This window comes from Arachis ipaensis, chromosome B10 (assembly GCF_059453495.1).
Source record: "Arachis ipaensis isolate K30076 ecotype BB chromosome B10, ASM5945349v1, whole genome shotgun sequence".
NCBI classification, from domain to species: domain Eukaryota; kingdom Viridiplantae; phylum Streptophyta; class Magnoliopsida; order Fabales; family Fabaceae; genus Arachis; species Arachis ipaensis.
The window spans coordinates 5,449,958-5,466,159 of record NC_142435.1 but is presented as its reverse complement, the minus strand read 5'-3'; the positions used below and the strand labels follow the sequence as shown (position 1 = coordinate 5,466,159).

Genomic DNA, 16,202 nt, shown 5'->3' with positions numbered 1-16,202 from the left:
AACCATAACAATAAGCAATCTGTAAAAGTAATGAAATACAGCCTAAAAAATATACAAAGTTGTCAACCAAATATCCAATTTTTTTTCTTTCCTTTTCTCTCCAATCAACAACAAGAATAATAGTAAACTTGAAAAAAAAAATCACCACCAGAAAACAAACAAATCTAATCTAAAAACACAAAAGCATAACCCCCCAAACTGAATTGAGTGAATCATGAAGCAGCATTAGGCAGTGCAGCCATAAAGGAATTGTAAGAAGACTCAAGATCAAAGTGAAGCTGCCTAGCCTGCTGTTCTATCAACTCATCAGCAGCACCCATCTTTGACAACCTTCCAATCCACTCCTTCATCTTTGTCTTCCCCTCAAAATCATGCGGCAGTATGCTAAGCTTATTGAGTGAACCATAAAGGTCAGAGAGCAAAGGGTGAACCTGATCCACAGCCACCATATTGAGCTTCAATGAATCCATAGCTGTAATGAAATTCTGCACACACTCAGCCACAATGGCAGCAGAGGTTGATGCAGTAGCAGCAGCCGCCGCCCGGTGCTCCACCGTAGCCGGCACGCCAGATACCACAAGGCGGTTAATTGCTGCAGGGCAATCCATGTTGTAAGTTTGTTCAAAGTGGTCAATGCTTGGAACAATGCCTCTAAGAGTGGAAGCTAAGGTTTTGAAATGTGCTATGAGTTTCTGGCAATCCAATTCATAATCCTCTGGTGTGATTACGTCTCTAACATAGGCCTTTTCAAGCCTCTCAGTGGCCTTAACAATGGCATAAAGCTCAGCAAAGTTATCATACATTTCCCTCTCGCACTTGTCATTCCATAGCTTAACCTCCATAACTGAAGGGTCTCTCTCTATATATCTATATCTATCTATATACTTATATTTATATATGGTGAATACAAAGGTTGGTGTGTGCTTTTTACACTCTTGTGAGGGTGGAGGATTGGAGAAGAGGACGGGACACGCGCAAAGAGAAGGGTCCTTCTTTAACTGAACAAGTAAAAGCAGCAAAATAAAAGAGTTAGGTAAGTTGTAAAAGATCAAAACTCAAAAGCACAAGGGAAATGGATCTTTCATCAAAAGAAGAACAAGAAGAAGAAGAGGGAAAAAAAAAGAGCAATATGGGAAAACTGTCTAAAAATGCCAACTTTGTCTTAAAATAAAGCAAAAGCAACAAGAAAAAGTCGAGAAAACAGGATGGGCCATTCTAGGCTTCGTCAATTTTGTTCTAGACGTGGAATAAGAAGCGAAAGGGTTAGCAAGAAAAATAAGACTTTGAATTGTGGATTGGAGAGATTTTGTTGAAAGAATCTTGTGAGGAGTAACGACATGATCGTTGATGTGAAAAGAAGGCAAATAAAAACGGGAAGAAGAAAACCCCATATCAAAAATAAGAAGTTTTTACAAAATTGGGAAAATATTTACATTACAGAACCCTATAAATTTGAGGAGAGAAAGAGAGAGGAGGAGGAGGGAGAGGCTTACAAGGGTAGAAGAAGAAATAAGGAATAAGAGAAAGCGCGTTTTTGAATAGAAGAGAGTGATGGTAGCTCAAGAAGAAGAAGAAGAAGAAAGCAGATAGAGGAGTTGAGAGATGGGATGGGCAATTAATCAGGTAGGGTAGGGTGTAGTGGGGTTGCGTGTGGGGTGTCACATAATATTATTGCTGCTTACGGCATCGACGTGTAGCAGTTGAAAAAGCCTCTCTCTCTTTTTTCTCTTTTTCTCATTTCTCTTTCTATTTTTAACGTTTACTGTTACGTTACCTGTGACGACCCGCTCCATTCTTTTTTCCCTTTTCTTTGTTTTTAAAATCAACTCCGCTAGCTAACCAACTCAAATAGTTTTTTTTCCATATAAGAGTCACAAAAAAAAACTAAAATGGACTTAGTAATAAAAAGCCCAAAGAACAAAAAAACACTCCAAAAATTCATCCACTAATTATCCTAACCTCACCTTTCAATATTTTAACGAAAAAAAAACTTCACCCTTCAAATTCACATTCAGTAAAATTAAAAAATTTACGGCACAATTCTTCCTCTTCATCCCTCACTCGCTATCCCTGCTGCGTCGCCGCCATCCGCGAATAAAGTCACCGACTCACCGCCAACGTGAAACCGCCGGTGAACATTTCTTTTAATTTGTGCTTAATTGGTTAAACCGTCAAATCGAATAACCACACCTTTTAGCGCTAATTAAGGCGACTATGCATTACAAAATATATACATATACATAATATTACATAAGAAGGTTTTTACATATACCAATATAATTGACTGGTATACTGATATCCATCGATTTAGAACTGTTGAAATATTGTATAAAATTAAAATATGTTGAAGGCTCAGATGTTGCACAGCGTACCATTAGCATTGTAAAGAGTATGGTGAGTGAATAATAGAATATCCCCTTAATCGAAGAATGAATTTTAGAAATTGTAGAACCATGCCTTTAGTATACGTACCCTACCATAGCGGCTTAGTCGCTTTCTGTAAGCAGCTTCGTTGTGGATTGCAGGATTTTTTTTAGTGAAGATATGAAAATTTGAATTCGCAACTTTTTAATTGAAAATGAGAGATTATATCATTTGAGCTATTGTTTTTTGACTGGATTGCAGGATTGGTAGGTGCGAAATTAACGGACTATAGCAATTGGACTAGGATTACGAAATAAATTACGGTAAAATGAAAAAGGTGAGACATAACGTGAAAGCTGCTTTTTTTTTTTTGGTCAGTGGTGAAAGCTGCTTAAGAGCATAAGCGTGCTGGGCCAATAACAAATGGACCATCACGCACAATTTTATGACATTCACATTTGTTAAGGGGCATTTTTTTATTTTTTTCCCAACATTTATCGTATCCAAATTTTCATATGTTTTTTTAAACAACTATACAAAGCAAAGACATTACTTAACTCACTAATTTATTACAGCTGTGGGAAGACCCAATAATTTTTTCGGTACCTCAACTCTCCTTCTCCTATTTAATACCTCTCCCACTAGCCTTGCCTTCCGGCTCCAATTTTAGTAATCACAAAATACCTGGATTAGTAAGTCTAATTTATTTAGATGTAATTAAAAAATAATTGAATAATTATATATAATAAAAATTGATATTATTAAAAAAATAATTAAAATTTATTTTTATGTATATTTTTGTTCTTAATATTTTTGTCTTATTTAAGTCTCTAACGTTTTAAAATCGTCTCAATTTTATTCTGCCGTCAATTCTGTTAACCGATCTTTAACGGCAAGATAAAATTGAATCAATTTTGAAACATTAGGACGATTTAAATGTTAAAAACAACTTTAGAACTTACCCCAAACGTTAGAAATAAAAACAATACTTTACTAATTAAATAAAAATTATTTAATAATTATTAAAAATTTAAAAAATATATATTTTATTATTAACACCATTTGATATTACAAACGATTTGAAATCACCTAATCATTTGCCTTGCCTTCCCCCTCCCTTCCTCCTTTGCCACGTCTTTATCTCCGATGGCCTAAATTCTCCATCTTTGTTTCCTATTGGCCACCTTATGACCATACCAAAATTTTGACCTTTTATCTTTTTTCCCCTATTACTTTTGGAAACATATGCTTTTTTCCCTTAATCACAAACCCTTATTCAGCTCTTCGTCCTCATTAAACAATATAAAAAAACTTTGAACATAATCCAAATCCGAATTTTGGTCCAACTTTGTTATTCTCCATATTTTGAAATTGCCCGAACCAATAAGCCCATAAGCTCCAAGCCATTCACAGCTGTAGCCGATTAACCCACGTAACAACATTCAGCCAAATAGCCGATGCTTTTTCACTATACTTTTGGTTATTTTACTTACTTTTTCTGGGATCTTTCCGAAATTTCATGTCACAAAACAAGACGAAAATTTCACTGGGTACTGTGTCGTACAATTAAAGCAAATGGTATATGTGAAAATTTTCCATTTACATAATATATAATGAATGTTTAAGGTACTAATAGTACTACTAATAACGCGAAAATTGCCATAATGGCAAAGTTCGATAAGAATAATATAATATTAAAAGCAGGGACGGATCCAAAAATGATATTATGGAGGGCCAATAACACATATAATATTAAAAATTATGTAAAAAAATTATATAATATAAGATGTATTATAAAAATATACGGATAGAGAATATATTTTAAAGTAAAAAAAATATGTGTATATTTTTTACTAACGAAGTGGTCGATTTTTCGTATCATAAAATTCACCAATAATAGAATTTGTGTCAAAATTTTCAACAATTTTCTTTCCAATATAATTAAAAGACAATTAGCAAAAAATTCATCTTTTATTTTGTTTCTAAGTTATTTTTCACAATATTTATAGTTGAAAAAAGATCTCTTAATTGTAGCAACTGAAAACAGAAAAAATTAATACCAAACGAATAAAAAAAATGGCCACAAGAAGAAAAAGAATTCACTAATTCCTTTTATGAGATTTAAAAATTTTTATTTAATTAAAAATATTAGTAATAATATCTTTTTCAGATTTTTTTAATATTGTTACTTATTTTTTAAATATTAAAAATTATTAATATTTAAATTAGTCTAAACTTTTATTTATATTAGACTAAATACTAAATATTTTTTTTTAAAAAATTAAATTATACATAATAACTTATTACTATTAAAAAAAGTAGGGGCCGAAGCCGTCACTCGCCCCTTACGTCCGTCCCTGATTAAAAGGTAGTGGTACACCGCTAAGATTGCCCCTGTCTTCCAATTTCTTCATCACGTTATGTCCGCGCGAATTTAATGTTCCTAACTAACACTCTCAACTGTAAAAGTTGTAAAAAAATAAAATAAAATAAAGCCTACTCGGTACTCTTCTACTCCTATATATAGTTGTTCTCATCTCACAAATATTTCATAGCATCTAAACTAAACAACAAAGCTTCCACTTTGCCATGGGTGACTTAGCTTCATTATCCGTTGCTTCATTCAATTCAATGGGCGGTGCTCATGATGAAGTGCATTGTGAAGATGATAGTGGCAACGAACATTACTGGTGGTGGTAGTAGAAGTAGTTGAAGGTGCATCACAGGTACCAATGTACCATGCTACTTCATATTTGGGGACTCATTGGTGGACAATGGCAACAACAACAATCTAAAGCCAATTACCAGCCTTATGGGATTGACTTTGGTGGCCCAACTGGAAGGTTCTCCAATGGCAAAACCACTGTTGATGTCATTAGTGAGTTTGCTTCTAACTTCTAAGTCATCTAAATTGCATGAATATCATATACTTAATTAAAATCACACACTTTTTATTAGCTGCCTTAACTGGTTTTCACATGCATGAGCTTGCTTGTTAACGTCATCTATCGTTGTCATAATCATCTTTATTAACTAATCACAATAATAATATCATCTATCTATAGTGAACTGTCTAAGATTTGACATCTTTTAATAATTTAATTTATTACATGGCTAATTAATTACCTTTAAATAAATTTATCGACTTTCTATCTAGTTAGGGCCAGTTTTTCAATCATTAAATTTGAGTTATTGTTTTATTTCATGCATGCATGCGTTCATTTTTTATTTATGCATATATATATATATATATTGACACCATAGTAGAAGGTCTTTGCCTACCCGTTACTTAAATTGAATTCCAATCACATGGGCTTGTTAGGTGCCATTTAATATGCAGTATAAGATAGAAGTCCTTTCGGTAGAAGAATTTGAAGTGCATGCACCAGCATAAAAATTATACTAACACATGCCCTTGTCAGTTTTGTCACCTTAATTATTGATGATACCTATGAATATACGTCTGTAACTTATTACCAAACAAGGAGTCAACTATGCATCAGCAGCTAGGGGTGTAAGTTATCGAACCGGACCGAAAATTATCGTAAAACCGAATCCAAAATTACAACAACCAATTTAAAAACTGAAAAAATTGGGTTTTTTTTGTTTTTTTTTTTTACAAAATCGATCGGTTTGGTTCGGTTTTTGGTTGGCTTGATAGAAACCGAACCAAAGATATACATACATTTCAATGTTTTAACCATTTTAATCTTTAACCTAACAACAAAAATCTCCAACCCCTAACCATTTTAATGTTTTTACTCTTATTATTTCAGTTTATTGACTATTTTAAACCTTTAATTATTGTGATACATATTCTTCTCATTAGGAATTAAAAACCGAAAAAATCAACTAAACTAAACCGCTGTTAATTCGATTCGGTTGTTGTAAAAATAGCAAATCAAACGGTTGTGTATCTGTAAGAACCGAACATATCGGTTCGGTTGGTTTTTGGTCCAAAACCGAACCAAACCGAACCAATAACACTCCTATCAGCAGCTGCTGGCGGAGTTAGAGAAGAAACTGGAAGGCAATTGGTACTATTTAATTTCATTTCATTTCTTCAAAAATTGTAACACCATATGAACTCATATCTTATTTACCATCAAAATGTTAGAAGATTTTTCTATTTTTGGGCAAGCAATTTAAAATAATTATGATGTAACTACCTAACATATTTTTTAGTTTACATGTAACTAATAAAAGATTGTTTTTTTTTTTTGAAGATTCTGTATAACTATGGAACAAGAAAGATTGTCCTATTTGGAGTAGGTCAGATAGGTTGTAGCCCTAATGAATTGGCCCAAAATAGTCGAGATGGTACAACATGTGTAGAAAGGATCAATTCAGCAAACCAAATGTTCAACAATGGATTGAAATCCTTGTTGATCAACTCAACAACCAACTACCCGATGCAAGATTCACCTACATCAACACTTATGGTGTGTTTCAAGATATTATAAGCAACTCTGCTTCCTATGATTTTCAGAGTTACATGTCTGCCCCCTGCAACCAGCATGCAGGAACAGAAGAGAGTACGTGTTTGGGGATGCATTTCATCCAACGGATGCTGCCAACACAGTCATTGGTAGAAGGGCTTACAGCGCTCAATGTTCATCTGATGCTTACTCTATTGATATCAATCGCTTAGCCTCTCTCTGAGAATGTTCTCTTCAATTTCTCTCTAAGTTTTAATTATTATGGCATATGTATGGGAGAGGAAATACCTCTTAAATTTTCTCTTTTCTATACCGTATCTATTCTATTAATATATAATTAATAAGAATGTAGTAAGTAGTTCATTGCTTGACAAGTGGTGGTACATGTGCTCGACAAGTGGATGTTCCTGTTAATTGACACGTGGCTTTGATTTCACCATGCAGAGATTCATTAATAAAGTGATCATCATGGTCAAACGCGGCAAAATCTTTTACTGAGTTTCAAAATTTACAGAACCTATATAAGGTTGCTACAATTAGTTTATAAACTATTTCTTTCAAACACACGTTTTAAAAGCTTATACATAACCTCATATATATTAGTTGTGTTAGAACATTTGGTTAATTCAAAGATGACAAAAGTGTTTGACAAGTTGATGGATGTCAATGCACGAAAACTTGATTGGAACTTTCAAGTTTATATTGTCCACCTCTGGGAAGTTCCAAATATATTTAATATAAATGATATCAATGGAATAGAGATGGTTCTCCAAGATATTCAGGTAAGTTTGTTGAACTTTCTTTTTTTTTATTTTAAAAGTTATTGGTTTTTTAGCAATAAAAGGTTGACAATATGGCTGAATGGTTTATAGGGTGGAAGGATCCAAGCCTCAATAACTAAACCTTTGGTCAAGAAATGGAGAGGCAAGATTCTGGAGTTCAAGATGTACATCATGACCCATTTTATTGTGGTGGACAAAAAGGAGAAAACCAGGACAACCAACAATAAATGGTCCATAAATTTCTCACATAGGACAACGGTTCAGCCTGTTGTTAAACCAAGCTATCCTCTGAAAGCATTTTGCTTTAAACCCATTCCGGAGTTGCTGGCTGCCGAAAAGCTGGAAGATTCAGTGCTAATAGGTAATACTATAACTTATGAGTTCTTTTAAGACAAGATGTGAAATGCCACCGAGTTTTCTCATTTTGTTAGTTTTCATCTTAACTTCAAATGCCGTGTAGATGTTATAGGGGAAGTGATTGGTAAAGAGGATCCAAGACAACTGATAACTAGCAAAGGAAGAGAGACAAAAAGATTGGCTGTGATACTTGAGGATCTTGAGTAAGATAATAAATGACCAGTTTTGCTTTTATCAAATACTTATTTTTACACAACTAACGACCATTTGTCTATTTGAATGCTGTGCAGAAACAATAGTATTGGCTGTGTGTTGTTTGGACATATGGTCGACCAAATACTTCCATATCTAGAAGAAGGGAGGGTGGAGCCACTAATAGATATAGCATAGTTTTTTAAACCCAGCAGGTGGAATGGTATGATTTAAATCCATTAGATGATCTATATATGGTGGCTATTAGTTGCATAAACATAATGGTTTTTGATGACTCACGACGAACTCCAAATTGTTTCAGAAAAAACATCAGTGCAAAGTCATTTCGATATATCCAAGTTACGTATTAACCCTGACCTTGATGAGGTCAAAAAGTTTCGTAACAGGTTAGTGTGACATGTAATTAGGTCGGCAATTCAATAAAATGATTTCTAATCAGATTTATTCAATCAAACATATAACTTTGTAGGAGGCTTTCTAGCAAACCATCTAATTCGGCAAGGATTAGTCAAGTTTCATCCCGTGGTCCACGTTCTGGTGCAGACGAATTAAGAAATGGGGATGTCGTAGTCAAAACAATTGAAGAAGTTTTAAGCTCTACGCAGGTGAATATAATATATACTAAAACCATGGATGTATAAAATCATTCTGGATATGATTTTTGTTTTTCGATTAATTTGTTTTCAGGAAGGACCTACATGGATTGCCGGTACTATTGTTTCGATCAATGCTGGGAAGGATGATTGGTTTTATAAATCCTGCCGAAAGTGTCCAAAGAAGGTAGACACCCCAATCGGCAACAGATATGAGTGTGAAAAATGTGGCCACACTCACGGTAGCGCATCATTTAGGTGTGTTATATAATCTAAATATAATAGGTGGATGTCATTCTGTTGAATCTGGTCTGGGTATAAGTGTTGAGTATTATATGAGTTTAAGTGTTGAATGAGTTTAAGTGTTGAATCTGGTATGAGCTTAATTGGCATTTTCTTTCAGGTTCAAGGTTGAGGTAATGGTATATGATGGAACAGGAAGCTTGATGTTGCTGATGTGGGACAGGGAGACGGTACAATTTTGTGGGAGGCAAGCTGAGCAAATCAAGAATGAGGAAGTAATTCAAAACATTCATTAGTTTTTGTTTCTCTTATATGTTCATCACAATATTAATTTTTGAATCTACACATTTTAATTAATCTGAGCGGGCAAAGAAATATAATAAGAATGATATATTGTAGTATAGGCAATACCTGATAATTAGAATACGCATCTATACAAGTATTATGGTGTAGGCAATACCTGGTGAAATGTCAAAAATATCAAAAAATGGGTATATAATTACTTGAGATGAAAAAATAATTAGCAGATGAAGTATTAAGTTATAACTTATATACAAGTAACAAAATTGTACCAGGAAATTGATATTTGCTTCAGTAAAATTAGTGTAATAAGCATTTTAATTTATATGGTTTATTCTTATTAACAAAATAATATATGATGTGTTCTTATTAATAAGTGATGGATATATCAGAATATATAAATTTGACTAATTAGGTGGAGCAAAATATGATATGGTGGAGCAGATTTACATAAGATATAACAAAGTACAAATTTTCAACATATAGAAGAAAGGATTCACGCTGAGATTTCTCTTTAACGATGCCTTAATTGGAATGAAGAATTGGTTTAAATGTGCAGCTTAAATTGTAGTAAATTTTGCTTCAAATTATAGGAAACTAATACATCTTTATGACATATCACATGTTCTTTTGAAAACTAACAAGTCCAAACCTGTTGATGGATGAAGAGTTATATCAGCTAAAAAACACATGCAGATAGAAATCACATGGCAAGAAGACAGACAGCCATAGGTGAAAGAGATCAAGTTTAATTGATAGATTGACTCATGGCCATCAATGAGGTTTTAAGTATTTTTTAGATACACACTATATCAACTTTTGTACTTATAGCTATAGCCACTAATACGTTTAAGATAGATGACAGGTAGCAGTGTTCATTTTTCAACATAGTTAAAAAGTAAAATATATACTATATGTTGAAGCATAGCCCAAAATGCTTAAATTTCAAACATCAAAATGACAAATCTAAAAGTACTATGACCAAAATGGTTAATTGTCATTTACTACAAGCTTGATATTCGTGTAGCAAGTAAGGATGAGCAAAAGAAGAGAGGTAGCCATAGGTGTAAGAGATCAAATTCAATTGACAGATTGACTCGAGACCAAGAATGAGGTTATAAGAATTTTTTGGATACACACTATATCAACTTTTGTACTTATAGCTATACTCACTAATACATTTAAGACAGATGACAGGTAATGGTGTCCAATTTTTAACACAGTCAAAAAGTAAAATATATAGTATATGTTGAATCATATCCCAAAATGGTTAAATTTCATATCAAAATGACAAATCAACAGGAACTATGACCAAAATGGTTAATTGTCATTTACTAAAGTAACCTCTTCATTCTCTTTTACCAAAGTTTCCAGTTTCCTATTGATGTTTATAGGTTCAACCTCTCAACGTTCCACAGTGAATTTTAACCTATTCCTCTTCTCATGCAAGGCTTTTAGTTACACCTCGAATTCATTGATTTCTTTTGACATCTCATTGACCCTTTCTTTTCCTTTAGAAATTAAAGCAAAAAAGTGTCCCTGTTTGGCCTTTGCTACTTTTAATTTCTCTTGAAGTCCATTCTTTGAGTCAATCAATCTTTGAGGATTGTCTAACACTTCTTGAACAGGTGTAAAATCATTGAGAAAATCTTCATAAAAGTGACTAATCTCAGAAACCAAAGAGTGAAGATCTTTAGGAACGTGTGATTACTCTATTATTTGGCCTAATTGAGCCACATAGCCAAGAAGCTGATTCTTCATGTTAACATATCTCTCTCTTTCTATATATATATATACTAAAGTGATGATAAGATTGATAGATGTAGCCACAAATAAGTCTATTCTAAGTGACAGGTATTATCAATAGATTTTTGAAATAATCAACAAGAAAAATATACGGTCTTAGTTGAATAATCACAAAAAAGATTAACTGCTATACATGCCAAGGATCTCTCAAAAGAAAGTATGAATGAATTGATTAATTGTCATTGTGGAGAAGGTTGATATTTGTGTAAATTTATAAAAAAAAAAAGGGATAAAAAAGGCCTAGATTCATAGAGTATAAAAAAGTGACACTTTCGCAGTCTATTATCGAAGCTTATCATATAAGTTTAATGTTTTAGTAGTTGGTTGAAATAAAGTGATTTGATGAATTTCTTTATGTTCAAATCCCCAAATAAAATGGGTAAACAAATCAGGAGATTGTACTAGGTTTAAAAAATTTCAAACAATGTGTATTATAACATCTAATGGTCAATAATGTATATCAAGTAGAGAATGCTTTGGTAGAAATATGATAAGGATTATTTCCTAATGGAGTAAGACTTGATGGTTTTAGCAAATAGTGGTTGATCAAAGTGTATTCTTTAAAGTGACATAGGTTAATGTCCCTTGGATAAAGACTACATACATCATTATCATCAAAGGATTATTTAATGGTATTTTAAAAATCTGATTTAGTATAGCTTTGTCAGCACTTATACACTATTATGTGTAAACACAAATTTGTAAGTAGCATAGCATGTCTATTAAAGAGCCACAGGTGTCCAGCGTAATATATATCAATAATAGTCCATAAATAGTACTTGAAATTACATTTGACATTGAGTAGGCCAGAGGCCAAAATATACATATACATATTTACTTAACTTATTAAGGTTATTACCCAGCAAATCACACTTTTTGGCGGTGAGGTTTAACTTTATCAGCTAGGTAATGAGTGTTAACATAATATAGTAGGTCAATTTTCTTACCAATCTTATCAATATTATGTGAGCAATCAGAGATTAAGCAATTTTTTTAGGTAATCGTGCCAACAAAATGACGAAAGTGTAAGTGTGTAACCTGTTAGCAGTATAAGCTAAAAGGAAGCATTGGAAAAACCCAATACACAATGTGACCCACATAGCAGTGGAGAAATTAGATTATAATTATACTTCATAAATACAATTTCAAAAAAGGATGGTCCAAACAAAACTATCTTAATAATGTTGTATATAAACAATATTAAAGACAGAGCGGTGGGTGCAAAACAGAAGCTACATTCTATCTTCCTAAAAATTATTAGCCAAAACTTAAACTCTTGCATACCAATAATGAGTGATTTTCTACCCACGAGGACTCCTCCTCCTCATCTTGGTGATGAGGACCTGATATGGAAAATACTTGTGAAGGCTGACCCGAAGATGGTCGGTAGGTGCATGACTGTAAGTAGAGCTTGGAACTTCAAGCTCTGCACACCAACATTTGTGAAAGAAAACTACAAAGAAAACAAGGAACGGAATAAGAGTGTTATCATTGGGATAGGCTATCCTCCGAGCAATCAAAACTCTTTATGGTTTATTAGAGCCTTTGTGGATGACGGCCGTCAGGTGCAATTCAACGTCCCGATGGATATAAACCAATTTGGTTTTTATGCCGTTATCGGCTCTGATCACGGAAATATATGCTTGAGGATCTCAATGGGTGGCCTTAATTCAAGGTTACTAATTTGGAATCCTCTTACAAGCAAGAGGTGATATGCAACAGATGAATCTATCAAGCACCTCGTGCACGCTGTTTCTAGCTATGCATTTGGCTTTCTTCAAGACACGGTTGAGTATAGGATTCTCCATATATGGAAGAAGAGTTTCTCACAGAAAACACTTTCATGACCTCTGTACACATCCTTTGAAAGATGCTGGAATCAATCCGGGACATTCGACATAAATGTGCAGAAAATTGAGCCCAAGTATGTTGTCAATGATGGCATCTTCTATTGGATAGGGTGGGAAGGTCCTAACTTCACCCATCCAGAATCAATAATTATGTTCAATCTCCTACAAAGGATGTTTCATGAGGCTACGATACCCTCGCAAGTCCCATCTGATTACAACGGTTTAACTCACTTCAATGATGGAGTATGTTTCATTTCATATCACAATGTTGAGTTTACAAGGCAGGTCTTGATTTGGTAGTTGAAAAGCGACTGGGACCATAATCTTCAGTGGGATAAGATGGTAAGGGTCTCTGGATTTGGCATTCCGTACACTCCAACTTTGTTCATTGGGAATGATATCTTATCATTCATAGAAGCTCGAAGCGGTCATAGGGGTTCAAATGACACAGAATGTACTGATGTTATAATTTCAAGACTCAAGTACATGGAAGGAAAAAGGGAGAATATGGTTCACCGCACTTGGCAGGAACATGTGAATGTGAAAAAAATCACATTGCACCATGAAGGACTCTTTATGGTGTAGTTTATAACTAAAAAGTTTGATTAATCACTAAGATATATCTGTCTGTTGTAATGTTTCTGCTATAGTTGATGGTCGCCAAGTTTAGTTTATGTAGTTTCTACCTAAGTATGTCATGGTTTATGTGTCTTGATATCATAGAATAGTCTTAGATCAATACCATCCCCCTCAAAGTGGAGCTATCAGGTTACTTCCTTTTAGGAATTGGGTAAATTATGAATATCATGTTTTTGGAATGCAAAAGTGTTTGTTGTCACTTAGCTTTTTAAGTTATAATCCACAACAATTTATGAAATTTTAGATGGTTTTTAATAAAGACAATGCCTTCAGCATTAGGATGTTGATTTTCAAATGCAAGAAAGGTAAACCTCCATCATAGGATTTTCATACAGTTGACTAACCTGAAGTTGTGAGTTATTTACATGGTCATGATTGAGTTTGACAAAAAAGATGTTAAGATTTAAAATGGTATAGATTTTTTAGTGCAGCAAATTTTTTCACATATTTTTATTTTTTATACTTCTTCATGGATGAATATAAGCCCATAAAAAATATGTTCCCAGTTAGAGTTACAAATGGATCAAGAAAAAAGAAGTTGACAAATAGTTATAACTAGCATGCAAACAAGTCACACTCATATCCAATGAACACAATTATACCAAAAAATGGAACAGGATCGCATAACTACTCCTAAAAATTATGTACTCGATGGTATAAATTGGTAAATGCCATTTGTAAGTGGATCACATATTGACATACAAATTAGACCCAAAAAATGTTCAGAATAAAGATGCTGAAAATTTTATATTGCATCAAATTTGTCCGCACAATTCAGTTTTTTACACTTATTGATGGATTGATATAAGGTCTTAAAGAATATGTTCCCAGCTTGAATTACCAAAGATTCAAGAGAAAGAAAATTGACAAATAGACTGATTTAATTACTTAGATTTATCGGGCATTAACTTGCAATAATGAAAAATATAGGTACTAGATAACATAACCCAACTCAAAACATAGTTATAACTCACATGTAAACAAATCGCATTCATATTCAATGAACACAATTATATCAGAAATGGACTAGGACTCCATAGTTACTCCTATAACATATTTACTTAGTGCTATTAATTGCTAGATGCCAATTGAAAGTGGATCACATATTGATTTCAAGATAGATTGTAGCAACTTGATTTCCTAAATTCTCTTGCGACATAAAATGTTATCAAAGTATTGTGTTTCAAAGTTATTTTAAAGTTATTCTATGCTCTTATTGATAAAATATAACATGTTTTATCAATCAAACTTTTGGAAAGGGGGAAAAATTAAATAAAACAGTCAATGTAGACGAGTTAATTTATGATGAACTAAATGTAAAAAATAAGAAATGTTAGTTAATTTGAGAGTTTGGTAGAATAAATGTGTTTGAATGACCATCAAATATATGAGTCACATTGCAATAGGCCTTAGACAAAACACATAATGAAAATTCTGAGTTGACTAATCTAAGCTTGAACAAGGAACCCGAAGGACAATTAAGTGAAAGGCACCACATGAATGGTTAGCTATCAAAACTCCTATTCAAGTAAGAAAATAGATCTTCATGGTATGGATGAACATTAACTACGACATAAGACATTTTATACTTATCTATTCATCATTGATATGGTGGAGAGAGCACCAAAGATGGACGAGAATGAGAACTCTGTCCAATCTTCAAGTGAACAATGTGCAGTTATTTTCAATGGAAGGACCCCAATTGCAGAAATCTGGTTCAATACAAGAAACAATATTCAAGGTAAATTGACATGCCAACTTTTAAATCTAAACAGATAAGTATTTTGCTAATTTTTTTTAAGATAGAATATAGGTCATGGGCAAATGTATGTGTATTACAACTACCGGGTTTGGAGGTTATTTTTTCAGTTTAACCATGAAGGGAACATAGATCTGCTCAGAAGAATAATGGTATTAGTATTTAATGTTAAATTCAACCTATTAACTTTGCAGTAGACGAAAGGATCGGTGGTTTCAGGAATAAGAGGAAGGTCGATGAGTACTGCATCAACAAGTGGTTAAGGCTCACAAAGAGGGAAGGTAGTAGCTCTTTAGCTTACGAAAAAACTCAACAAAAAGAAACCAAGGGCATCCCACCTCCAGGTTAGAACCGTTTAAATTCATACAAGTGCATAACGAATTTTATTGTAAAGAATAGATACCGTTTTTTGGATAATATAGGTGAAATTCTAACTATTTAATCAATAAATGCAGGATTGGTTTCCCTCGGCCTTACAAGTTTAGAGGAACAACCACATATAATTTTAGATACCAGCAGAACCAGAAGTTTTAGAACAACAAGTGATGTTGCACAGCCCACAGACATTAATGGTTGTCAAGAAATTCTGACAACAGAGGATTCATCATTGTTGGAATACAATACGGTGTGTCAGGTTACTCCATCAAAAGGTAATGAGCATAAACCAAGGTTTTGCAACAGATGAGTCCCATGATTATACATGTAACAATAGAGATGAATTTTATTACTAGATGATGCAAAGCTTGCTAGGATGGAAAGAGCATTCAAGATAGCTAAGAAGAGGAAGCGTATGGAATTTGCTTTGCCTCAAGGTAATCTAACCAGAATCTGAAGTTATATTATCTGAAGTAATATCA

At 33.3% G+C, this 16,202-nt stretch overlaps 3 protein-coding genes and 1 pseudogene across 4 annotated transcripts; 3 read left to right on the top strand and 1 right to left on the bottom strand.

Moving 5' to 3' along the window:
- Nucleotides 1-9: 9 nt before the first annotated feature.
- On the bottom strand, nt 10-1,585 carry LOC107623993 (vacuolar protein sorting-associated protein 28 homolog 1). The gene is made up of 2 exons (XM_016326414.3): nt 1,494-1,585; nt 10-998 (listed from the first exon to the last, which is right to left on the bottom strand). The coding sequence occupies exon 2, from the start codon at nt 840-842 to the stop codon at nt 213-215; it is 630 nt and encodes a 209-aa protein (XP_016181900.1). The 5' UTR covers nt 843-998; nt 1,494-1,585; the 3' UTR covers nt 10-212.
- A 3,368-nt stretch (nt 1,586-4,953) lies between these two features.
- LOC148579014 (GDSL esterase/lipase At1g29670-like) lies at nt 4,954-7,054 on the top strand (annotated as a pseudogene).
- A 379-nt stretch (nt 7,055-7,433) lies between these two features.
- On the top strand, nt 7,434-8,629 carry LOC148579013 (replication protein A 70 kDa DNA-binding subunit C-like). The gene is made up of 5 exons (XM_021113109.2): nt 7,434-7,585; nt 7,676-7,946; nt 8,046-8,145; nt 8,233-8,357; nt 8,457-8,629. Exons 1-4 carry the CDS (start codon nt 7,436-7,438, stop codon nt 8,330-8,332), a joined length of 621 nt encoding a protein of 206 aa, XP_020968768.1. The 5' UTR covers nt 7,434-7,435; the 3' UTR covers nt 8,333-8,357; nt 8,457-8,629.
- On the top strand, nt 8,286-15,654 carry LOC107623611 (replication protein A 70 kDa DNA-binding subunit B-like). 2 transcript variants are annotated; one of them, XM_088504162.1, is made up of 5 exons: nt 8,286-8,541; nt 8,625-8,760; nt 8,843-9,006; nt 9,152-9,266; nt 15,540-15,654. In XM_088504162.1, the coding sequence occupies exons 1-5, from the start codon at nt 8,426-8,428 to the stop codon at nt 15,540-15,542; spliced, it is 534 nt and encodes a 177-aa protein (XP_088360288.1). In that variant the 5' UTR covers nt 8,286-8,425; the 3' UTR covers nt 15,543-15,654. The 2 variants fall into 2 exon arrangements, with proteins under 2 accessions (XP_088360288.1, XP_016181428.1); XM_016325942.3 differs by lacking the exon at nt 15,540-15,654 and having other exon boundaries at nt 9,152-9,354.
- The last annotated feature ends 548 nt before the right edge of the window (nt 15,655-16,202 follow it).

Excerpts from the sequence above, each read along its gene's own strand:
- LOC107623993 (XM_016326414.3), bottom strand. The coding sequence starts at position 842 with ATGGAGGTTAAGCTATGGAATGACAAGTGCGAGAGGGAAATGTATGAT.
- LOC148579013 (XM_021113109.2), top strand. The coding sequence starts at position 7,436 with ATGACAAAAGTGTTTGACAAGTTGATGGATGTCAATGCACGAAAACTT. Across the intron at positions 7,586-7,675 it reads TGGTTCTCCAAGATATTCAG|GGTGGAAGGATCCAAGCCTC; the intron begins GTAAGTTTGTTG and ends AATGGTTTATAG. Across the intron at positions 8,146-8,232 it reads GTGATACTTGAGGATCTTGA|AAACAATAGTATTGGCTGTG; the intron begins GTAAGATAATAA and ends AATGCTGTGCAG.
- LOC107623611 (XM_016325942.3), top strand. The coding sequence starts at position 8,426 with ATGACTCACGACGAACTCCAAATTGTTTCAGAAAAAACATCAGTGCAA. Across the intron at positions 8,761-8,842 it reads AAGTTTTAAGCTCTACGCAG|GAAGGACCTACATGGATTGC; the intron begins GTGAATATAATA and ends ATTTGTTTTCAG. Across the intron at positions 9,007-9,151 it reads CACGGTAGCGCATCATTTAG|GTTCAAGGTTGAGGTAATGG; the intron begins GTGTGTTATATA and ends ATTTTCTTTCAG.